We start from the raw sequence: 25,520 nt of genomic DNA on the forward strand, positions 1-25,520 counted from the left end.
ATAATTCATGTTATTAAACACAGTGACTATTTTCTGTGTAAAATAATAGATTTTCTTTTCTCTTGTAATAATGCTGGCCCCTGCATATAGGTTGTGGAAAACTTTGTTTGCAAAAACAAAGGCATTGTTTTAACAGAAACCACAGAAATTTTGCCTTTCATATTGAATCAGTAGCATAATGAGTCGTGGAGCAATAGTTCAACATCAAAGGGAACTTTTTGGATATATAGTGTGTTGCAACAACAGCAAAAAAGTTCCCACCAGAAAGGAATTTTACCATATGTGAACAGCAAACATATGTATTAGGTTAAAACCAGAAGATTTCCTTTGCTTTGCACCAAAACCAAGAGAGAAGTCCAAGTTAGAGAGATTTTTGTTTGCAGTGTCATGGGCAGGAGCTCAGTGAAAACCCAAAAAAATCATTGAGGATGCCCCAATAATTTGGCTCAAACATCACTATTCCACTTTTTTGTTTTGCTCTGACTCATAGCATTACATGGTCTTCACAGATATATTTACCCAATTTATTTCTAGTAGTAAGAAACCCAGATAAATCTATTTATCTCCATGAAATATTTTAGCAACTTAATGATTGGTTTTAAAAATCTGGATGGGATTCTTGGCTGCTTCCTTTGGATAGGGTTGTATTTGACTCTAAATTGTGAGACCATTTAATGTAGAGAAGTTTTTACCCAGTCAGCTCCTAATTCTGGCTTCATGGAGAGATAAAGACTTTGAAAATTAAATGTTTTAATGACAAAATTTTAAAGCATCTCCATGTGTATTTCTGGAAGAAAATTCTTTTTAATTTTTATTAACATTCACATGGGGTTTTTTTTTCTCAAAGTTCCAGAGATGTTCTTCTCATGAACGAGGAGAGAAAACACATCAATGGATGTAATTTGAATTTAGAAGGCACTTGAAGAGAAGCCTGTATTCAGAATTATTGTTGGCACATGTTTTGAGGATGTAAAGTGGAAACCTTCTTCTGTGGGTATTAGTAAGGAGATAATTAAGACTACAGTAGGTAATTAGAGTAGCTTTTATTACTGCATCTTTCATTAACTAATTATATTAATTTGGTAACATTTGAAAAATTCTTTGAAGATGAAAAGTGCTAACTCTCACTACCTTTAGTGGTAGCTTTGCTCTGCACTGGTCATAAATTTTGAGAGTTTTCCTTGGTATAGATGCACATCCATATGTGCAGAGTTGCTGATAAAAAATACATATTTCTAATAAAAAAAACCTCTGACATTATCTGGCATAATCTGATCAGGGTGGGCAGCAACTTTTTTGCTGTTTCAAAGTGAAAATACATTGATGCTTAAAGTTTTTATGGAAAATTTCCTTTTTTTTGAAATTGTCACTTATTTATTCAACTCTCAGTGCAGAAAGATAAATGTTTGTGATCCATGGCTTCCCATGGATGTGATGGGATCAGGAATCAAGCTTTGTCTGCTCTCAGGAACATCCAAAAAATAGGAAATTATTTCAGGTTAAAGAAGGAAACCATCTCACATTTGTGAATAGTTTCTTCACAGTTGTAATCAATGTAAAGAAATTAGGAATTATGATTTTTCTGTTTATGTAATTCTTCAGAACTGAACTTTCTTTCAGGGAATCCAACACTTCTGAAAAATATCCTGTGGTTAAAGGATAATCAAATCAGTTTTCAGGTATTAAAGACCAAATCCTTCCTACATTCCCATTCCATACTTGTTCTGGGATTCTTCAAACTCCTTCTCTCTCCAGTTTTCAGTAGATTTAGATTATCCCTGTAACTAACACCAAAAATTAATTCCTGCCTTGACAAGGATTTTGGAATGCTGGCACTGCACCTTTTTGTCTCTTTAGGGCTCCTTGTCAAAACTCTGCTTTACAAGTTGGGGTTTTTTTTAAAAAAAACCACATTTTTTCCCAGCCTCAGTCTTCCCCTCAGGTATCCCAGAGAATTCCTCTGATCCTGAGCATCATCCTGGAGCCTCCCAGGCACCAACCCCACCTGGGCTGCTCCCTTGGGGCTGAAATAAACTGCATTTGGGGCTGAAATAAATTCCATTTGGGGCTGAAATGAAATTTATTTGGGGCTGAAATAAACTGCATTTGGGGCTGAAATAAATTCCATTTGGGGCTGAAATGAAATTTATTTGGGGCTGAAATAAACTGCATTTGGGGCCAAAATTTGGGGCTGAAATAAACTGCTTTTGGGGCTAAAATGAAATTTATTTGGGGCTGAAATAAACTGCATTTGGGGCTGAAATAAATTCCATTTGGGGCTGAAATAAACTGCATTTGGGGCTGAAATAAATTCCATTTGGGGCTGAAATGAAATTTATTTGGGGCTGAAATAAACTGCATTTGGGGCTGAAATCAAATTCATTCAGAGCTGAAATAAAATTCATTTGGGGCTGAAATAAACTCAACTTGGGGCTGAAATGAAATTCATTTGGGGCTGAAATTAACCCTATTTGGGGCTGAAATAAATTCCATTTGGGGCTGAAATAAAATTCATTCAGAGCTGAAATAAACTCTGTTTGGGGCTGAAATAAACTCCATTTGGGGCTGAAATAAAATTCATTCAGAGCTGAAATAAACTCCATTTGGGGCTGAAATTTGAGGCTGAAATAAACTCAATTTGGGGCTGAAATAAAATTAATTTGGGTCTGAAACAAACTCCATGAAACATTTTGCTGGAGATAATCCACCCAGAGTGGGAGAATAGGGGCAATAAAAGGTGCCTACCCAGAGATGCAGCTCAGAGGTTCCTTTCTCCTTCCACATCCGTGTCCAGCAGCTCTGGGTCACAGGGACTGGGATGGATTCAGCCACAAAATCCTCTCCAGGTCCCCAAATCTGCCAGGAATATTCCAGCAGCCTCTTCCCAAAGCTGTCACTTTTCCCTTCCCTCCTTCCCAGCTTCTCAATGCTGTGTGAGACCCAAACAATTTGATTTTATTTTAGGATCCTTTCCATTTTTAGAAATAAATCAAATGAGTTTTCCCTTTTCCCCAGCTGTAATTCACCCACATTGTTGCAGTGGAGTTTATTATCTCATTTACATTTTTAAGAGCTTTTCAAATGTAGGATATCTGGGCTGGAAAGCAAAACATTTGATTTCTTTGTTCTCTGGCCAACACAAAGCACTTCCAAGGTCAGGTATGGTGTAGACATTCAACAGCAAACATGTTTACATGGCATTTGAAAACCCGTTTAACTGAACAAAAAAAAAAAAAATTGTCTTTATAAGAGTGATGCAAGTCAACTTAGCACAGCTGAGGGACAGGAATTCATCTGAATCTGGAAAAATTTAACTAAATAAGTTGAGTTTTGTTTTCTGTTCAAGGGAAAAAAAAAGCCTCTGATGCTTAAAAAATGGCCTGGATTTTTATTTTAAATCCCTCTTTTTTTCATCTCAGCAGTTATTAATCATCAACTCTGCTGCTCTTGGGGCAAAATGTGACACTTTGAAGCCATAGAATAAAAACTACATTTCTAAACAAAACAAAACATTGTTTAATTTTACAGAAGAGATGTTCTGGGGTGTACCTGGGGTAAGTCCTCTGCTGTTTTTCAGAGTATTCTACATGGGAAAAGTTTCCCTGTGTGATTCAGAGAAAGGTTTGGGAGCTTCAGGAGTTGCCATCAGCATTCAGGCTCTGGCCACTGCAGATGAGGCTTTTTTGACTACAGAGAGAATTTTCAGTGTGATCTTCAAAAAGGTGCATTATTCATGACACCTCTCATGATCCCTCCTAGAAAACTAAAATCACGAGCAACAAACTTGCTTGCTGCTAATTGCTGTTTTCAGAGTTAATCACCTGCAGGAATCTACAGCAACCAGGAGATTTTGATGTTACTTTTTCATTTTGGCACAGCTTTGATCAAATGCTGAACTTTTGGTTTTATTGTTTTTGCCATTGCACTGATAGAATAGCTGGAGTACTCCAAATGAACATTAATTACTCAGAATTTATGCAGCACAGGAATAGTCCAAAAAGGGTCCAGCTAAAGGTATTTGTGATTGATCCAAGGAGTTAGCTGAGTTGTTTTTTTGCCATCCTAATACAAAACCTGCCAACAGCCAGTTATGATGTGATTGGAAAAATCTGTGAGTTCATACAGTAAATTCTGGTTTGGACAAATGGTGAATGGATAACTGGAAGAGTTGTTGGTTTGCTGTACTTACATGCTATAGTAAAAATACCTTATTTCTAAATTTAAATTTAAGACATTTTCTGCTCTCCTAATGAAATAAAACATGTGTGCTCCGTGCTGGCAAACACTTTGTGGAATAGGTGAACCTAACAAAGGCTGTGTTATCTGAATTTCCCAAATTAAATGACTTTCAGATGCATTGCAAGCCCTCAGATTTAAAGGAGCCTCTCATTTTATCCTCTGCAGAAGAAGTTTGCTGTGAGTAAGAGATGTAAAAATGGAGAAGGGAAGGAAGGAAGGAGCAGGGCACCAGTTTTCTTTGCCACCATGGAATTGCTGCCTTGAGCAGGAAGAGTTTGAGATGAAGTTTTGTGCTCAGGACCTGCAGATTGGGGGATGCAAATCTGTTCTCTGGCACAAACACATTTATTTGGACTCCCATGTATTTATACATTTAAATGCTATTTCTTAGCCAGTATCAAAGTGCTGTGAAAAAGTCAAACTTGCTCTTGAGCACAAGGGAAGGATGAGTGATGTGTGGTGAGGTTTCCTCCCTCCTAATTTTTCACCATTTGGGCTGGAAAAGCTGATCCTGAAAGAGCAGGAGGAGATGGCTCATACTTTGTAGTTTATCCAAAATGTGCTCCAGGAATGTTCTGAGAGTCATCCTGGGCTAGTTGTGAATGTAACACTTTGGGGTTATGGCAGGATTTTTGTCTCATTAATTGAGTTTTTGGTGATCTTCCTGATATGTGGAACAACCCTGCTCCTTATTGCATTTCTGCACTGCTCATTTCAGCTTTGATTCTTGTTTGTGTGTTACCTCACAAGATAGATGTACAAAAAGCCAACAAAAAGCCTACAATTCACACATAATTCTCACATATATTTCATTATATTAATGCAAATTCCTGGTACTGCAAGACTTGTTGAGTATTGAAGACTGGTTATGTATTCAAAGCCTGGATCTCAACATTTCTCAGAAGCTGTGATAGCATAAAAGTCCCTGGGCAGATTTGAAGTTCATGCTTGGGTCTGGTTACAGTTTTTGGCATGGGAACATGTAACAGTCTTACAGCTATAAGACTTTAAAGTTAATGCCTGGCATCACTTCAAAACAGCGTGCAAGATCTATCATAAGTAGTCCTCTTATCTTATCTGAATAGCAATTTTATCCTGTAAATTATTGGAGAGTGCAGGATTTTGGTGCTGTGGAAAAGAGCAAGGCATTTTTGCTGTTCAGCCTTTGCACCACGAGGACTTTTGATGATCCTGAGTTGTGCACAGGTACCCTGGGCTGCTGGAAGCAAACCCCAGGTTTGGTGTGGCAGGTCCTGCAAAGCTCCCTGAGTCCATGGTCTGTCCTCCCAAGGGAAAGGCAGGGCCACCAAGGGAGGTTTAGGTTGGATATTTAGATAAATTTCTTCACTAAAAGTGTTGTCAAGAGCTGGAAGTGCCCAGGGGAGTGGTGGAGTCACCATCCCTGGATGCTGGAGAAACAAGTGAAGGTGGCATTTGGTGATGTGATGGAGTGACCATTGCAGGGCTGGCCAAAGGCTGGACTGGATGAGCTGGGAGGTTTTTTCCAGCCTCACTGGTGCTGTGGTTCTGCTCTCAGAAGGTCCCAGTGCAGCTCAGCTCTGTTAAAAGCAGCACTGGAGGCTCCTTGCAGCACAAGCCCCTTCCCAGGTCCAGCCCCTGCTTTTCACTGATGGGTATCAATGCCCCCATTTCCTGCCATACAAAAGATAACTCAAAATATTCCCTTTCTGCAGGCACAGCCGCCTCTGTGCTGGTGTCAATCCCCCATCCACATTGTGCACTTTGCTTGGAGTCAGCACTTGCAGTTAACAATGCCTTTATTCAAGCTGACAACATCACTAAGCTTTTAGTAAATGTGTAAGTAAATGTTAAGCGTGTATTCAAACATCCAACAATGAGGAGGAAACTTTCAAAACAAACAAAAAAAAAATCTTTGAAACTTTGTATTGTTTGTTTGGTGTGTATCTGTTAGAAATAACACAGACTATCAGTTCCTTGGGGCACGCTGTTCCTTTGTTAAGCATGTAACAAAAAGATCAAGGCTCTGAGTGACTGCTGGAATAAAAATAAATATATAAGGAGAACAATCATGACAAAATAAATTTGTCAATGCATTTTATGAGCTTGGTTTAGGAGTGATTACTTCTGAACTAATAAAGATTGGGTAGTTGTGGTAAAGTACACGATCATAATATTCCTTTTATTTATTGCCATTTATACTTCATTTGTAGATCACATGCTAGATTTGACTGCAGGGCAGGAGGGGAGCCCCTCATCTCAGCCTGCATCCCACTCCAGTAATCTGGAATACATTTCCACTCCAAATTCCAGACATTGTTTTCCAGAGAGAGGATTATTCTGGCTTAAAGAAAAATATGGTTGGCACAGTGCAGAACTGCTCCTAGGAAGTTCAGGTTGTGCAGACAGGATGACAACAAAAACCTGGGACATTTGCAAATGCAAGTGTTGCAATATTTCCATTGCCAACCTTTGAGGGTATTTTTTACATATTGAGGATGGATAATCTATAAGAAGATATAAAAAGAATATTTTTTAGGTTGAGTAACCTATAATAAGATAGGACTTTTTTGAGTGGCCAAACTGCCTCTGTCATGTCTTAGCACCAGGTTCAGGTGAACTCACAGTGCTCCATTTCCTTCCCCAGCTCTTTGGAAGGCTTCACCTGTAGATTCTGCTGCCATCCCATGTTTCTCACGTGTGTTTTGCATCCCTTGCTGTTGTAGGCTTTGCAGAACGAGGTGGAGAATTACTGTGGGCAGATTTATGATGCTCAGAGGAGGCTCCAGCACCAAGAACTGAAGGCTCAGCAGCAGGTACTGGATGTTGTCCCCATCCCTTGAGGAAGGAGGTGCAATGGTTAAAAATAATCCCTTCCTTCAAAGCAAAAGCACATATTTTCCTGCAAAATTCTCAGCTAGCTTTCTTTTCTGTTTTGTTGCTAGTAAAAGAGAATTAAACTGTCTGAACCCTTCAGGCAAATACTTATCTGCTGCTCTCTGTTGCAAGTTGGTATTTCAGCTATTCTGGCTGTTAAATGATGCATTTATTTTGAACTGACTGTTTGCAACTGACTGTAGTGTTTTAATAGAGGTTTCTGAGACTATTCAAACCTGTTCTTTAATGGTTTGTATGAAGAGAAGTATAATTGGACAATAACAGCTAAAAATAATCTTTAGTCCTGATCTTCTGCATTCATTGTCCAAACATGCCTGTAAACAGTTTCAGATGATTAATAGTGCTAAATTTTTTCTGGACACTTCCAGTGAAGTCTGAGATTATTTAGTGTGCTTTGAGCAAAATAGAGTGTGGTGTTTACAGGCAGTGTTGGAACAGAAAGTCAATGATCTGCATTCAAACCAGATTAAATTGAAATATTCAGGAGAATATGCAGGTGATGAATGCCTGAATCAGACAGGAATTTATGTATTTCTAATACAAATCAAGTTTTGAAGCATTTGAGAACTTTATTTGGTGCTGAGTAAACAGTATCAACAGCATAGATCCTACATAAAGCATTTCTAACTCTGTACCTGCAGGAATAATCACTTGGGGTGGGTATAGAAGATTAATAATCATTAATTTCTAATATTTTTTCCTCAGTTTTGTCATCCTACTGGCACATGGGAATTCTCTGTCACCCTTGGTGTTTAATTGATGTGTTTCCTCTCTGGAGTGTCAATGATGAGCTGTTCCCTTCTGTCCCCCTCTGTGTCCCAAACCCAGATGTTGGGCCAGGCTCATCCTTAGCTGCAGTGGATTTGCTGTGGTGAGTGAGCTGGCCTGCAAGCATTGCACTTTGGCTTCAGAGTCTCCTGGAAAAGGAGGAAAATCAGCTCTTTAAAGCATGGTTATCCCTCCCAGGGAACGTTGTGATGGGTGTCCTCTCCCATTTTTTTTTCTTTTTTCATGTTTTCCTTTATTCTCTTCCACTGCCATTTTGCTGCTTTTTTTTCTGACTTGTTTTGAGAAGAATCCAGAAGAATTCACAGTGTGCCTTCAAGGTTTCCTCCTACATGAGCATCTGCTCCAAACCAACCTACAGAACTGTCCAGACTTAATTAATGAAAGTCCAGCTCAGATGGCAACATCCTGTTCCCCAGTATAATGGAACAGGAATGTTATTTAAGTTACACTGTGCTGTCCATCTTTGAGCTTGATGTGTTGGCAGAGTTCATCTCCAAGTTCCTCAGTGGAGTTGTTTCCTCCTTCCACCCATTGGGACCTTGTGGAACAGCTGGAGCTACTGAAGCTGCTTTGGTTTTGGTGGTTCTGGTCTATTTTGCAGGCAAACATTTTGGAAGTTGTTACTTGTCTCCTCTGTGACCTGTTAATTCATTAGTTCTGCTTATCTCTCCAAAAGAAAAATGCAAAAGTGACAGCTCTGACACATTTCCAGTTACTGGCTTTGGCCAGGCTACCTGTAAACACATTCATTAAGTGTTAACAGTAGTTAACAACTCATCAGCCCATCAGGGACTTGAAATATTCAGAGCAGAACTTGGTTTTTGCTTTTACCAAATACTGTGTGAATCAGAATTGCATAAAACATGGAGGTTTGTGCTGGCACCATTACAAAAGCCACTTTTCCAAGCTTTTACATGTCTATAAATGAGGAGGAGAGAGGGTTAAAGAGCTTCTGTTTTTCATTAAAAGGAAAAATCTCGTGTTTTGATTCTATAACAACAACAAACAAATGAATAAGACATGAAAAAAACATTTTGTTGTGCTTTTAATTAAAGCTGAGAAGCTGTTTCTCGTTATGGCTTGTTGGGTGGTATCTCAGTGCTCCATCTTGGCCATTTTTCCAGTGCAATGTCCTCATAACTCTTCAGCCTTTAAGGGTGACTGACAGAGCCACAGAGTTTAACTCTTTGTCACAGTGACCCTCTGGTGACCACACAGAGGTTATTCTAATCATGCAGAGAGACAAACTGTCCTGTAAATAAAGGGGAGAGAATCCATGGGCTGTCAGCAGTCCCTGAGCTGTTCTGGAGCAAGCATGGTGCTGCTTGGAGAGGAGCTGTTGTTTTTGTGGAGTTTTCCCATTCTCATCTTTGTGTTCTTGGATGAACTTGTTTTTACTCCTATTTTCTCTTTTTTCTTTTTCTCTCCCATTTTACAGTGTGGGTTGGTGCAATCACTTTGTGTCTGTGTTGTCTCACCATATGGCAATGATCTCTGCATCATGGGTTCCAATCACAAAAAGTGCTGGCCTAAATCATTTTATCTTTCCTGGTTTTCCAGTGTAATGCTGCACATTGAGAGTCCCAGAGATGTATCATCTTTTTTTTTCAGGTCAAAATGTTGGATGTTCCCTTTAGAAATGGGATGTCCAGCTTCTTGACACATAGATAATTGTATTCATGGAAAGTGTTAAACTGGCAGTAAATGTGAAATCTGTAATAAATAGTTTTATATATGTTGTTATTGTTGAATATATATGGCCACAAGACTGTTAAAGCAGTCTGGGAAGTTTTCTGGTAAATTTGGGTGTGTCCAAACCATTTCCTTCAAATCAGCAATGAAGTTTCTTGTATCTCAGTCCTGCATAACTCTGGGATCAGTTTCCTGTCCAGTGATCCCATTGTGTTCCTGTATCATGAGCTTTTGGAGTGAATTATCCCTTGCTTCTCTGATGTGTGCCTGGATCTAATATGAAACAAGATTTCCTACTAAATAATATTTCTTAGGTCCTGGGGCTTTGTGCATTTGTCAGTCATAGTTAAAAAATCTCCATTGTTCATACAGGAGACTCTACATCCTGTGAATGTGTAATTAAAAATGACACACATCACTGAGAGCTTAATGAATCCAGGAATTTAAGCATGTGCAACAAGTCTTGCTGAATTGGGGCCAGTATAAAAATTCATGGTTGTGATTTTTTTTTTTTTCTGTACTACCTAGATTTCTTTAGCATTCATTTAATTTCAAATTCTTTTTTGAAGGGTAATCATTCCAACTCAATTTATTAAAAAGCTCCAAGAATCTGTCTTTTGGGAATTATACACAAGAATTTTCTCAGAAAAAAAAATCTTGCTCTTTTCTTTCCTTGTTCTAATTTTTCTAGTCATAGATTTAGGTTGAGTGTGATATAAAATTTGGTATAACAGAGGAGAAAAAAGTTCCTTGTGTTTGCAAAAACCTGAAGTAGCAACAATAGATACTCAAACCATAGGGATGCCTCCAAACAGTCAAGTCATAAATAGAGTTTTAAAGGAGATTCTAAGACAGAAAATCAATTATGTTCAATTCATTAATATTGCTGAGGAAATGAAGGAGAATAGCAATGGAGGTTTTCAGCCCTTTAATTTCTTTTTCCTCAAACAGATTATAAAAAAAGAAGAAAGGAGTTATCTGAATGAGGATGTTCTAGAAGTATTTGGCATAAAATGGAGCAGCTTAGTTTAAGTGGATTTCACTCATGTTCAAATGAAAACAGGAGTGATAATTGCAAAAGAGCCATGATTCAAAAGCATTCAGCCAGTTTTCATTTCTAATGTTCATTATCCTGCCTTGCTGGATTTTTTTTTATGGCTGCTGGATATTTACCACATTCAGCCCAACTTCCTGTTTCCATGCCAACTAAATATATTTGTTCTCAGATGAATGCAGTGATGCATCTCTCTGAAATTTCAGTGGCTGTGTAGCACAGAGAGACTTCTAAGGTTTGCCACACCTTCTGCTGGGTGGGAATATTGCTGATGCCAGTGAGTTTGTGGAGCTGGGACAAGGAATGAGTGAGACACAGATGAGCAATAGCCATGGATGCTCATGGTATGAGTCCCAAATAATTCTGAATCTGATGGCTGGAACACTTGAGTAATGGTAGCTCTTTAGTTTAGGGCTTTTTTGGCCATATTTCTTCTTAGAAATTATCTAGTGGAAGTTGTGCCTGCCCATGGCAGTGGGATTGGAACAAGATGATCTTTAAGGTCCCTTCCAACTGCAATCATTCTGTGATTCTGTGATTTTAAAGGTATCAGAGAGTGTTAAACAGCATCAGTGGCAGCCTGGGGTGCCTCCCTCAAATTCCCAGACTTTATAAATGTTGTGATTCTCAGAACATATTACAGTCACCCAGAATCAGGTAAATAAGCTCTAGATTAGGATATTTAAAAGCCCAGCTTGGCTCTGTGGCCAGCTGCAGGTGAGGAGGGTGGAGGGAACCTTTGTGTCACCAAGCCAAGGGACATTTTGGAAACTGAGATCCAGCCAGTCATCATGGGCTGGAGGTGGTGATGAAATTCTGCTGTTTGCTCCTTTTGTCACTGAAATGCTCCTAGAATTTCTCCCCCCATAGACCCATTTCTGCTCCCCCAGAGAAGCCCAGCCTGGATGTGGATGATCTGAAACCACAGCAGTGATTCACCAGGAGCAGCCCTTGCTGGGGCTCAGCAGCCTCTGGAGCTGTGGGGAGGAGAGTGAGATCCTGACAGAAATTCCCACTGTGACTTTCAGGAGCTGCACCACCAAGTATTGTCACATTAAAATGGTTCCTGCAGTTTCTGCCTGTGTCCAGCACATATGGATGGATGTGAAGAGAGTTTTTGTGCAATTTTGTGTGGCTGAGGAGGGACCTTCTGTCACCTCCTCCATCCCTGCTCTGCTGACACCCCCAGCACTGGGCTCAGGAGGGACCTGTGTGTTTCAGCTGTTTTCCTACAAGGAAAATAAGGCTGAAAATCTGATGGCTCCACATCTGCACAATGGAGGATTTCTTTTCTAACTACTTGTGGTGAGAAAATTTCAAATTTGAAGTATTTTTATTGAAAAGAAGACATTGGAGAGCCACAGAGAAGCAGTGTAGAGCCCAGTGGGAGAGGGAGCAGTGCTTGGGCTGTTTGGCACACACAGACACAGCACCCAGGGGTGCTCTGGTCTCTTCCCAGCAGAGCCTGGTGAGCAGGAATCACTATTTGCATTCCTATAAGGGACCTTTGATGGATACAGGTACCCCATAGGTGTATGGCAATGTTGATTTTATAGAATTTTGTTTGGGTTGGAAGGGACTTTAAAGATTACCCAGTTTCACCTGTCCTTGTAGACCAAGCCCAACTTCCAGAGATGGGGCATTGTGGACTTGAGGTACCATAAATGACCACAGAAATTATTTGGAGCTCAATTTTACCACTTTTTACCTTAATTGGTGTCTACCTTATCAAATCCATTGATATATTCATTAATCACTTTGATACAACAGCACCCCTCTGTTTTTAATTTAGACTGAGGTTGTTAGGATAAATCAGGATTTTGCATTTGCCACATTTTATATTTGTGTATCATTTCCTTTAATGGCAAGCTATGAAAGAAAGAGAATTACAACAAAAATAGTAAATTATTCTGTATAGCATGAGGTTTTAGATTAGCAGGAGACAGAAGCTGAGATTCAAGCACAGAAAAACAGCTTTGCAGGTGGGAAATCAATGGAGTTAAAAGTTCCCAGGAGCTCCATATGGCAGGAACTGCTGGAGAGGAGCCTCTCACCAACTGTGCAACTGTCAGGGGAAAGGAGTCGAGGGTGGTGGTGCATGTGTGGAAGTCAGTGATCAAATGTTAGCTTTGGGAATGAGACACAACTGGAAAATGCACAAATACACTCCTCCTGAACAGAACAGAATGGATTATTGCAGCTTGGTGGCCAGCTGGAGAAAGACAGCCAGCAGAAAGTACAGGACAAATAGTGAAAAGGGAAAAGGGAATTGTTACCAAAAGAGAATAGAAGCATATGGCAGTGTGCAGGAATTAGAGAGTGTTTTAAAATGTCACTTTTCTTACTCTTTGTCTTAAATAATAGTAAATGAGAGAGATTGTCTTTTAAAGAGGGCAGTACCTCACATTAGAGCATCTGTGGTTTACTTACAGATTATCCATGAAGGGAGCTTTGCTCTTTCAAAAGCTGTTAAAGTAGGACTACAAGGAACAGTGATACTGGTGCTTAATGCAGGGAATTAAAAGAAAAAAGAAATGGGAATGTCTGGAGGAGCCAGTGGATGAGAGAACAGAGCAGCAAAACCTCATCTCCAGTCATGTTCCTAGCAATGCCTGTTCAGTAGGGAACTGTCCCTCTCTTTTTCCAGATGGAGCTAAAAAGGACTGGGAAATACCAACTTTATGGTGATCTTTACCTTTATGTAAATTTTGAGGTAATAATGTTTTGTTGTCAGATTAATTAGCCATTAACCAAAAGCCATCCATGGGAATTCCATCCAGGCACTGCAGCTGTGTTTCTCCTGCACTGCCCATCCTGCAAACCTGGCAGCTGCTTTTCCACTTGAGCCACTGGCTGGATTTTTGTTCTTGGGAATGGTGGTCCTGAAAGTGGCTGCTGATTTTCATCCACAGAGCTTTGCTTGTTGACACAGTGGGTGTGAAAATGCAGATGCTGAGCCTGAGCTGCTGAGCTCTGCCAGCCCTGGGGAGCACCCTGGGCCACTGAGCCTCTCCTGGGAGCCACCCTGGATGGAGCCATTCTCTGGAAGGTGACAGTGCTGGAATGCAGAACTGAAACACAGAAATGTCTTCCAGCAGTGGTGTCAGTGATGCTCAGAGCTTCATTTCAGACTGAATTAGCCTGATAGCCCATTAGGAATGGCCAGAGGCAGAAATGAGCCCCATGTGATGGACATGATGATCCTTGTGGGTCCCTTCCAGCCCAGAATGTTCTGTGATTCCATGTTCTCAGCTTTTGGGGAGCAGCTGGGCTGGTTTGGGTCTGGTTCCTCTGGATCAGGGGGTGTCAGTGGGATATCCCCCTCACCCTGTGGAGGGAACAACCCTCCTGCTGCAATCCCAACCTCCTGGGCAGTGACAGGAGCTGAGGGGAAGAAAGATGGCATCTGCCATGACTCATCTGGAAGGAGAAGAAAATAAGTCCAGGATCCTCCAAATCCCAGCTGGAACAATAGCAGAGCCCTGGAGAGGGGGAGGCTGAGAGAACAGTGTGGATTTTCTAGCCACAACATTCCTGGTTGTTCCGTGGTGTTGACAGTGAAAGCTTTTATTCCTCTCCAAGTTATGTAGTCCCAGGAATGCTGTTCTTGCCATATGCAGACCACTGGTGGGGTTTTTTTTACAAAAAGCTTCTTTTGCAGCTATGAATTATATGGATTCAGATTGCTTAACTACAATCAGAGGATTTTCCAGGTGGGAGATCTTGTTCAAGTAAAGAGAGATGGAAACACAAGCCACCAAAGCAATAAGGCCACTTGGATGCAGGTTGGGGAAAGGAAAATAAAATGACCTGGAGCAGCAAACTCAGTGCCCAGCAAGGAGCTCAGCAGGGCTGGAGGTCCCTGTGGGTCAGCAGAACAAGAATGTCTTGGATGCTGGGATGGTTTACTGCCTACAGACAGACACACAAAGGGGATGGCTATGCCACCAATTTATCTCTTATTGGGACTGTCAGGACAGGGGAGGTGCTGCAGGATTTTCTCAGTGCAGAACAACTTGGTGCTCACTTGACAAAATAACTGGCTCAGCTGATCTGGCTGTTTTCAGCTGAGCCAGATCCGTGGGATTTATGGCATTCATTACTTTCCTTAAGAACTCGAGAACATTTGTATCGAGTTGCAGGCTGTTCTCTAAATCTGGGAGAACCATATTTCAACAGTGAGAGTCACAATTCCCTGCCTGAAACCAGAGAGGGTCTGGGCTGGAAAGCAGCAGATCTTCGTGTTTGGTGATTTTCTGAAAAGACAAATGTGCAGACCTTGATCTTCACTGGAACAATTGGTGCAGCCTTGGATTCCTCATCAGGAAAAACCATTGCAGGAGATTTCCAGCCCCAGTTAAATGTTCTCTTACAACAGAGGCCAGAGGGCTCTGAAATTTCAGGAAATTGCCAATTTTGGTTGGTTTGTTGCTGGGTTGGGGACATTGCTCAGTGTCCCCCAGGCCAGCTGAGGGAGGCAGGGGCACATCTGGACTCACAGGGGTTTTGTAGGAGTGGAGCTGTGCTCAGACTTCAGGAGTGCAAAGGAGGAGTCCCTGCAATTAGGGAAGACACAAACAAGTGATTAATCATTCTTTGCATGTTGTTTGGTTTATTGCTTGCATTTTGGTTTTTATTTTTTGGTAGGTTTTTTTGGCTGGTTTTTTCTGTTGATTAAGGTTTTGTGGTTCTTTTTTTTAAATTGGGATGGCATTGTAATATTTTGTCCTTCACTTGCTCTTTTCACAGTGCTTTCAGAAAATTCCTTCAGCAGTCTTCACCCTATGCATTATTATTATTATTATTATTACTATTATTACTGTTATTATTACCACCTTCATTTAGAAGGAGAAGACTTTTTTCTGAGATTAAATTACCTCCCTAAGACTGAAGGGGTTCTTTTTAATTTTTTGGAGCCCTCACCTGTCTTCAGATTTATTGCAGCAGATCTTTCCTGTCTCCATTCAGAGATGTTGCAGAACAGACCCATAACCTTTTTAAAGAGGTTTTTTCTTTTAAACAGCATTATGAAACACAACTGTTGATATAGGAAAGGATGTAGGAGTGACAGGAAATTACTTTTCTCATCTTATTCACCCTGAAACATGGAGAAAATTTGATAACAACTAAAGGATCTTAATTACCTCGGTTAGAGCATGGTGCAAATATCCCAATTATGCCTTTTGGTCACTATTCTCATATTCCCTGGCACACATTATCCTGCAGAAATGTTATAGACAGGCAGAAATTAAGATACTGAAAAAGCCACAACACCCTGGTTAAGGAACTATCTTTTGATTCTTATCTGACATAAACACAAAATTAACTTCATGCCATTAAAGGCAATTTTTTTATTTTTTTTTTTAAAGTAACTTGTGCAACTTTCTGTGGTCCCTTCATTTACTTCAGAATTTCTTTTACAGTTTCCTTATGCTCTCCTAGTTCAGAGAAAGTCATTTACAGCTGGGAGGTCTGGAGAAGATTGTATTTGTTTGGGCTTTTTGAATTTTGGGTTTTTTTGTTTGTTGTGAGATGGGTATTTTGCACCAGGGGTGAACTCAGCATCACAGAGCTGTGGGATGTAAGGAGGGAAGAGTTGGGAGCCTGAGCAGGATGTGGGGGAGGGATGGAAGAGCCACAGAACCCCCTGAGCTTTGCAGGCTGGTGGCTAAAATCCATCTGGTCACCTTGAAGATGCTGCATTTCTCCTGGATGTGCTGGGAGTGTTTCTGTTCAGAAGGGAGGGAGAGAGACTGGAGCACAGTGAGGAGCACATCCCTGTGCTCCTCATCCAGCCCCAAACATCCCTCTGAGGTTTGTAGGGATGAGTGGCTGCAGAACTGAGCTGGGCCAGCAGAAGTCTCCAGGGAATAATGAAATTGGGGCTGATTTTGTAGCACCATCCCTGGAGGTGTGTGGATGTGGAGCTGAGGGACCCTGCAGTGCTGGTTCATGGCTGGACTTCACCTTAAAGGCTTTTTCCAACCTAAACAACTCTGTGATTCTGCAGATCAGCACTGGCTTGGTTGCTTTGGAAAGCTCAGGTTGGGATATTTCTCTTCTGGGCATCAAACCCAACTTTTCTCTCTTTGAGAATGGTCAGTGCCTGACACAATTTCAGTGTAGTCTGTGAAATTCCAAGTCCCCTGCTTTTTGCATCACTTTATATAATTGTGTCACTGTTTATCTCTTCTTTTTTCACTGATTTACCACTTGCCCAAGCACACATGAGCTATGTGTAGCAACTTCAGCTTTCTGCTGACACCAGAGATGATTGATGGTCAAACTCCAAACCTCATATATTAGCCACCAACCTGAATAAACAAAGACCAGTGTGGCAGCTTAATATTAAAAGCTATAAAATCTTCCTGGGGGTTCATGGATTAAATCAGCTCACCAAAATGAAATTTAAAAAAAAAAAAAACTGAAAAAGCTTTCTCAGGCCTGAAGAAAAATGAACACAAGTAAATGAAATAGAGCCATCCTCATCCAGCTGACTAAAGCCCTCCTGAGGGATGAAGAATTGCAATTTTAAATATCCCTCAAGAGTGCAAGAGGAGACACAGTATTTGTGCATCCTAGGGAGGCAGCTTGAGGCTATAAAAGAACAAAAAAGCCTTTAAGGCACAAAAAACCCTCTCCCTGCAGACACAGCTTTCATTGGTGAAAAATAAGTGTTAAAAAATAAAAACCTTCTGCCATTAAAATGAATACCCATTAGCCCACTGGATGTTATTTTTCAGTTGTAAGAAGTGATTTAGATTTTTGCCATGCACTATTTTAATCTCTTGGGTCAATAAACCTTGATAGTGACTTCAGCCAAAAACACCAGCAGGTTGTTTACCATAACACAGCAGGAAACAGCTGGGCACTTATTTTCATCTTATTGTGATGCAATTACAGTGAGCAGAGCTGAAAAGCAGCATGTTTTGTCTGCTCATACAAATTGGAATTGTATCCAAAAGAACAGGTTTCACTGCAAAAAAAGTGCATGTCTTGTGTCTGAAACAGGATAAGGGATCAGCCCCAAGCCAAACTGCAGCTACCAGGGCTTGTTTCTCATTTTCTCTCTCCATTCTCAGCTGACCCTGTAAGGTATCTTTAAAGCACAATACAAAATTTCTTCCTGGCTTTCTGTAAAATACCTTTGTCAAAAAGGACTGATCCTCTGCTGCTCTGCAAAGTTAATAACAAATGTTCCCAGCATTGTGAAAGAACTTATTTAGAGGACAGCTGCAGATTAAATTGTTCAAACCAGTGACCTGGTTGCAAGAAAACTCTTGCACAATTAGAAAATTATTATTTCCCTCACAGAGGTGTATTAAAACATCTGCATGTTGGCCAGGTGATCATCCAGATCCTCTTACTCATTAATAGATTGTTATTAATCAAAATTTAGGAAATAAAAGTGTTTTGCTGCTCTGGCTGCCTGTTTCTGGTCTCGTCTCACCAGGAATAAATGGAACATGTTAAATCAACTGAAATATATGTTCTGCTCTATCAAGGTCCCCACCCAAATGAGCTGTTGGCTCAGAAAATATTTATCCTGGCAGACCACTTATGCATAACTTTGGAAGCCTTGATAGAAATAGTAGCATGAATTTATTGGTGTAGTTCTCAAAAACATAAATTTTGATTTGCTGGCTTATACACCAGTGGAGTTCAAACGAGGTTTCCTGTCTCACCTCTTTTTATTTTTTTTTTCCCCCTTCAGATTTGCATAGTGGCATCACTTCCTTGCAGTTCCCAAGGAAAGCCTCTAATTGCCCATTTGCATAGAGATTTGGCAATTCCTCCTGCCTGTCGGGGTGACTCAGAGGGAGAATTTTCCTAACGTTTCATCAGATTGTTTTATTCCTTTTGTATTGATAATTGCACGCTGAATAATGCAGATTCTGCTTTTCCCATGGGATGGTGCTGGGGTGAACTTGGCCTTGGGTTCTCACGTGTGGGAGCTCTGGGAGTTGGGATTTGGAGCTTCAGGTGTGAGGCTGAGGGTTGGATTTGTGGTTGCTGTGGTGGATTTCAACCATTTGGGAGCAAAAAAAACCAGCACCAAATGGTGTTGGGGGAAAAAAAAAAAAAAAAAAAAAAAGATTCCATTTGAAAGTCTCAAGATATTTTATGAGTTAATCTGATATCGAAGCACTTTGATCCTCTATTTACATATTCAGCTGCTAATCCAGAAAAACACCAAAGTCCTTGCTTAATTTGAATTAAGCAGTTAATCCTATTGGGAGTTAAGTACAGATGTGAGGCCCTGATTCAGCCAAGGAGGAGCTGGTGAGCTGACCTGAACCACACTGCCCAAATTATCCCAGGTCAAAACTCATCAAATCCAACCACACTGAGGAGATAAGGAGCACAACCCTTCCACCTGATCTCTCTGCATAAAACTCTGTAATTCCTGTTTACTCAGCATCTGTTAAATAAAGTTGCAGGTGAAAGTTTCTCCAATTCAAACCTCCTCATTTTGGGGTCTGAGATGTTCAAATCTACTCATGGAGAGTTCTGTAGTCTCCATGAGCTGAGGAAGACACAAAGTGCAATGAAAAAATAGTTGCAGGGTGAATAATAATAATAATAAAATCCACAAAAGCACCTATAAGTTGAGAAATTGTGTAAAATATATCTTGGAAAGCAGCAACTCAGCTGTTCTAAGGGAGCAAGGGACAAATGTCCCCCCACTGACCTGGTTCAGATCCCACCAAAGACAAACAGAAAACTTCTGACTGTCAATTTGCAGGTGTGTCTGTATAAATGCTCAGCTAAGATGGATTTCAGAATGATTATTGCTTCTTCAGACCATTTCACATTTTTTTTCTTCTCCATATATATTTTTCTATATATATATCTTGTGTTTTATTTTGCCTTTCTTTGTCTGTTTCACATCTTTTGCTCTTTACAGGTCTTTTCTATCTTTCTTCTCTCCCCTTCCCCCTCCCCTTTTGATAACACAATTAATTCTGTGATTATTTGGCCTCCAATTTGGGCAAAAGAAGCAAAAAAATTAGAGTATCTAAGAGCAGCCATCTCTATATAAATTTCTCTTTGTTGTGTTACAGTTGATTACTATGCGAGAAGAATATGAAAAAATACTCAAAGGGCTGATTCCAGCATCTTCCAAAAAGGAACTTGAAGACACCATTTCATCTTTAAAATCTCAGGTAAATTCTTATTCTTCAGCAGTTTGGGCTGGATAAAAGCCATCTCTTCAAGACAGGAGGTTATGAGCATCTGAAATTTGGCTAAAAATTCTGAGTAAGTGTCAAAAAAACTCAAATTATGGCATCTTCTCACTCAGTGTCATATTTCACAAAACTTTTCTCCTCCAGCTTGAGAGCTGCCATATTGTACTTTTTGATCCAGACTTTTCTTCCAGGAAAAGCTCTGCTTTATTCAGTATTAGGGGTTTTTCCTCAGCCTTTCAATACAACTCACAGTTATCTTTCATCTTCCTTAACACTGTTTCTCCTGAAGGAATCCTTTAAAGGCTGCCTATAAAGGGCAAGGAAGAGGATTAGAAATAATTTTATTTTCTTTCCAGCCTATGTGATAAAGCAAATTGGATATTTTTTAAAGATGTTTGTCTAAATGATCATTATGATATTTTTATATTTTCCTATATAAAGAGACTGTAATGTTTTGTCTCAAATATTGCTAACCACCAGTTCTGCATTAATGCAGAATCAGTATGATTTCTCTGAACTAGACTATTATATTTCCTAATAGGAATATCCAGATGTTGTTGGAAATAAGGAACTGCTGATTAATTGTGTGTGTTTCACTCACATGATTACCACAGAATTTATTTGGAGCTTTTCTATTCAGTGTATTGGGAGCTGGAAGAAAACAGAATGTTATCATTGCCTGACCTCCAATGAGGAAGGATAAATAACTATAAAGAAGGGTGATTATAGTTGTGGAATAATGGCAATCCAAGGAAAATGCAGGACTGTGCATGTAACCAAGGATCAACCAAGGATCTGGGATTTGAGATCTGGGATCTGAGATCTGGGATCTGAGATCTGGGATCTGGGATTTGAGATCTGAATCTGAGATCTGGGATCTGGGATCTGTCCTGGCTGAAGGGAAGAATTGGGACAACAAGGACAGTGCCAAGCTCAGAGCTGCCCTGAGCTCTGGGAAGAGCAGAAACCTGAGGACACAGAGTACAAGTTTAGGCCCATTAATCATCACAATGCCAATTTTCAGGACCATTTTTCAAGAAATTATTGATCTACAGCATCTCATTTCTCCTTCTTACACAACCTTCTCTATGGAGATGATTGGTAATTTCATGTATTTGGGTTTTTTCCCTTTTTTTTCTCTTTGCAATGCATTAGAGTTATTCCATAGCATATTTCAGTCTGCATGAGACACTTCCCCTGGCAGAGGCCACCTTCAATTGGAGATTTTCACAGTGGAAACTCAACATTCCTGTGTGCAAGGAGCAACACAACTTCAACAGTCTGGTTGTAAAAATTCTGCTTCCACCTCAAGGGATCCCTAATGGAAGTGATGCTCTTTCTCATTTAAATAGTTGAGTTAGGGTCTGTTGGGGAGATTTATTTCCAGTTGATAGTAAAAAGCTCTTTCCAAGGACTCCTAAACAGCCTCTGAGCACTGCCTGGTAGGAAGCATCACTCTAACACTAGAACACCTAATAGATATCAAGAATACCACACCTTTCAATGAGTCAAAAAATTGAAAAGTAGAATCTGATATCCACCTGCAGAGCTTCTGTAAGCAGCAGCAGCATTTCAAAGGAGGGAAAGTAACTCCAGGGATGAAAAGCTGGGTGCTGTCCCAGAAATCCATCGCTGCCATCGCAGGCCAGGGGAGCTGGGCTCTCTCTGGAGCACAGGTGTCCTGCTCTTTGAAAATTGTTGAAATTCCTGTTTGAGAACATCAGACAAGAGGGCCACTGGAATCCCTGCACCTGTCAGGATTATTTATTGTTGGAGGAGGATGGAGAGGATAGGCTGGGTAAAAGCACCGCGCGGGGATAAAAATAAACAGCAGAAAAAGAAAATACTTGAGGCTTGGGTGAAGTTTTCTAAAGATGTTTCTAAATATAAAGGATTTTCTGCCTGATTGTCTGCTGCTGGTGAGATGGCCAACAGGGGATGGAGTGTTAATAAGCATTAATTCTCACACGCTGGGGGAACAGGTGAGTACCTTCAGCACAAGAGCAAAAGAGGAAAAGTGCAGGGATCAGAGCCCAGGAATCCCATGGGAGCTGCCAGGAGAACAGGAGCTCCCAAGCATTGGACAGCCCAGATGGTGCCACCAGCTGGGTTTAACAGCTTTGACTTTGTTCCTGAAGGAGTAGAGAGTGCACAGCGAGAGCAGAGCCAGGCAAGCCAAGAGAGCAGTCTTCTATTAAATATTAATTCTTCTACGCAGCTAAAGTGTCACCACGTTTTATTTAGGCAGGACAGACCAGAAGAATTCCTTTTGTGAAATAAGTGCAAATATATTAATTGGAATTTTGTGCCCTGTTTTCATGTGGGATGTGTTTTACAGGTAAGTTTTCTCCAGAAAAGAGTCCTCCAGGAAGACTTGAACGCCTACCACACCAAAAAGTACGGGATTACCTTTGATCAATTTATACCATTTCACACCTGTGGGTCCCAGTTCTTGAAGTTTCACAGCTTAATTCAAACCCTCCAACACGGGGGCAGTTTTAAAATCTCCTTATTTTCAGTAAACAAGCATCTGAGAAGTTTTCCCCAGTGCTTAGTCAGTAGTGCTCGAGCAAGATTAGAGGAGCTGCAGGTGCTTTGCAAGTCTGGGCTTTGCCTGCTGGTCGAGGATGGGGCTGGGCTCCTGCACAGCTGCAGCTCTGCAGTGATGCCACCTCCTTTAAAGATAGAAAACAATGATGCAAGGCAGAACATTACAGATCACATCTTCAAAGCACCGGATCTCCACGAGCCTGAGTTGGGTTTTTTTTGTTTTTTTTTTTAATTTGAGACATTTACACCCTCCAATATAAATTATGGCAAGTGCTGCAGCCATAAAAAGCCTGGCTGTGCATTTAGAGTAAGTGATTCACATGGAGAGGTGAGTACAAGGAAACTTCCTGGGAAAGCCACTCCATCTTTACTGTGTTTATAGACATTGATGCTGTTTCATATCTCACATGAGGGTTTCTGCAGCTAAGAATGTGTGCTTGGAAAAAATAGTGTCAGCATTTGTGAGGTATTTAAGCAACTGTGAGAAGGTTAGCAGTGTGAGAGTTGTGTGAAAATATTAATCCTGAATTATTTGTTAACAGGAATTAGCTAAAGCTAACTGGAAACTGAAAATGTCATAGATCCTTGGTAGTAAGTCCAGCATAGGTAATTGTGTTAGATAAATAGCAAGCTGCAGACCCACTGGACCCAACCCTGCTTTCATTCAGCCTGTTGTGTTTTTCTAATAAAAATAATGAGGTATAACTGACAAAAATCTCTTCCTTTTCAGGTGACTGATGGATCAGTGGGATCTCTGTGATTGCCAAATGGACTGCTTTGAATAGGTTTGAAGATTTGGCTCTTGTAAATTATAATGCAAAGATTAGCAGTTCTTTTGTTAGCACAAAAAAAAAAATGAACTTCATGAAAACATATTCATAGCTCATGCCAGCATGGATTTTGTTGTATCTTCCTTCCATTATTTTTTATCTTTATTTTATTACAGATTTATGCTTTTGATGCATGGTTTGATACACACCGAGCTCGCTTACTGAGCAAGTAGACTTTGCTCTACTAATATTTTTGTTACTCCTTCCTAATACCATTTTTTTCACTTTTAAACATGAAGGAAACCCCATTTTCTATTATTATTATTATTACTGTCCAAGATATTTTAACATATTTCAACATTGTTCTGTGTCCATGTGTTTACATAATATTAAAATATTATTTTCTTACCTTTTTTGTTTTGACATTATTGTCCTGCTTGAGCATCTCACTCACCTCAGTAGCCAGGGGAGTTTTGTGTGGCTTTGTAAAGTGGGAATTTGTGCTTTGTTTCAAGGGATTCTTTGGCACAAGGGTGAGAGCACTGCTGACTGTCAGTGGGGTTGGATATTCCAGGCACTGGGAATTCCTTCCCCATGGGCTGGTAGCACAGCCATGGTGGGGTTGGATATTCCAGGCACAGGGAATTCCATCCCCATGGGCTGGTAGCACAGCCATGGTGGGGTTGGATATTCCAGGCACTGGGAATTCCTTCCCCATGGGCTGGTAGCACAGCCATGGTGGGGTTGGATATTCCAGGCACTGGGAATTCCTTCCCCATGGGCTGGTAGCACAGCCATGGTGGGGTTGGATATTCCAGGCACTGGGAATTCCTTCCCCATGGGCTGGTAGCACAGCCCTGGTGTTGTTGGAAGGGTCCTGAGTGATGTGGCCCCAGTGTCACACAGGGGTATGCTGGCTCTGTGTGACAATCCTGGGAGCCTGAGCAGATTCCAGAGGGTTTTTTGGGATGAGGTTTGAGAGGCTGAAGGTTCTGCTCAGCCCCCAGAGCTGGTTTTGCCTCCATGGGGCAGTGCTGGTCTCCATGGCCATCCTCTGGAACATTTGGAATGTGTGCATAGGGATCATGGCTTTGTTTTCCACCATCCTGCCCATGCTGTTGGGATCAGGGCACAGTGCTTGAGAAAGGGCCAGAAATTCCTGTCCCCTGGCAGCCCCAGTGAGACCCTGCTGGTGGGGATGGCCACCTCTCCTGCCTCCCCACAGTGTCACCACTTTTTTTGGAGGCTCCCTCTCCCCTGGGTGCCAAGTCCCAGCTCTCCAGCTGGGCTCTTATCTGCTGCTGGCACTGAGATCAAGGAGGAGAGGCTTTGGCAGGCTGGCTCCATCCACCCCTCCTCCTGGCAGCTCCAGCTCTGGCTGTTTGCTGGTTTTCCACCTTCCCTGAATCAACAAGTGATTCTTCTAATTACAGATAAGGCTGCTCTGATAAAGGAGGAGGTGCTGTGGCAGGTGCCACAAAGCCTGGCCTGGGGGAACGGGCAGATGCAGGAGCAGGAATTGTTGGGATGCACTGAGCTAATTGTGGGCAGTAAAATGTTTTAATGTTTTTACCCTGAAAGGTGCAGGGCAGCAGGAGGAACAGGCTGTGGGCACTGGGGTGGCCCCAGAGAGGGGGACAGTGACAACTCCTCTCATGCCTGAGGGAATTCTCTGATTCTGCTTCTCTGCTTGTGTTTTTATGGTAAATCTCTGTGGGGTTTACTGCTTTTGACTGCAGGAAATGTTGTACATCCATAAAGAAGCACATGGACACTCTTTGCTACTTGAATTCCTGAATTTCCTTCTTTTTGGTGGAATTGGGTTGCTGATGTCACTGATGCAGTTTGACAAAAGTAGGTGTTGGTCAATCAGGGGGTTTCAAAACTCTTGTGAAATTCTCTCCAGCATCAGCTACAGCTTGGGACCACTTGGAAGCTGCTTATGAACCTTGTAAGAACTTAAATGTAAGTTTGGGTGGAATTCTCTTGTGGTTGTTAACATTGCTCTGATCGTTTTTATAATTAGTAGGAATTATAGTCCAAACTGAAGGATGAGAAAGATTTCCATACTTATTTCTTGCCCTCTGCATCTCTTCCCCTCCACTTGGTAAGGAATTTCCAGCTGCCAGGAATTGGCTTTGTTGTTCCTAAACAAACTCTGGCCAATCCAGCTTCAATTCACTGTGGTTACAACCTTGTTTCTATTTTATATTTATTTAATTCACCAATATTTCTCCATGAGAAAATATTGTATCACCCTCTATAAAACCTCCCAAAAAAGTCACTGTAACATTTTTCACCTGTACCAAGGGAGGTGACCCTTACCAAGGTGACACTTTTATTTTAGTGCCACTCAGT

At 41.0% G+C, this 25,520-nt stretch overlaps 1 protein-coding gene across 1 annotated transcript in view; it reads left to right on the forward strand.

Moving 5' to 3' along the window:
• The window catches only part of CEP112 (centrosomal protein 112), a 149,278-nt gene extending 125,708 nt beyond the window's left edge, over positions 1–23,570 (forward strand). Inside the window, exons 24-27 of the mRNA XM_079323482.1 lie at positions 6,945–7,034; positions 19,717–19,818; positions 22,181–22,239; positions 23,123–23,570. Of these exons, the coding sequence (XP_079179608.1) occupies positions 6,945–7,034; positions 19,717–19,818; positions 22,181–22,239; positions 23,123–23,126 (255 nt within the window). The 3' untranslated portion in view covers positions 23,127–23,570. The remainder of the gene's footprint in view (positions 1–6,944; positions 7,035–19,716; positions 19,819–22,180; positions 22,240–23,122) is intronic.
• Positions 23,571–25,520: the final 1,950 nt, after the last annotated feature.

Source organism: Erithacus rubecula, assembly GCF_903797595.1.
Source record: "Erithacus rubecula genome assembly, chromosome: 20".
Lineage (NCBI taxonomy): Eukaryota > Metazoa > Chordata > Aves > Passeriformes > Muscicapidae > Erithacus > Erithacus rubecula.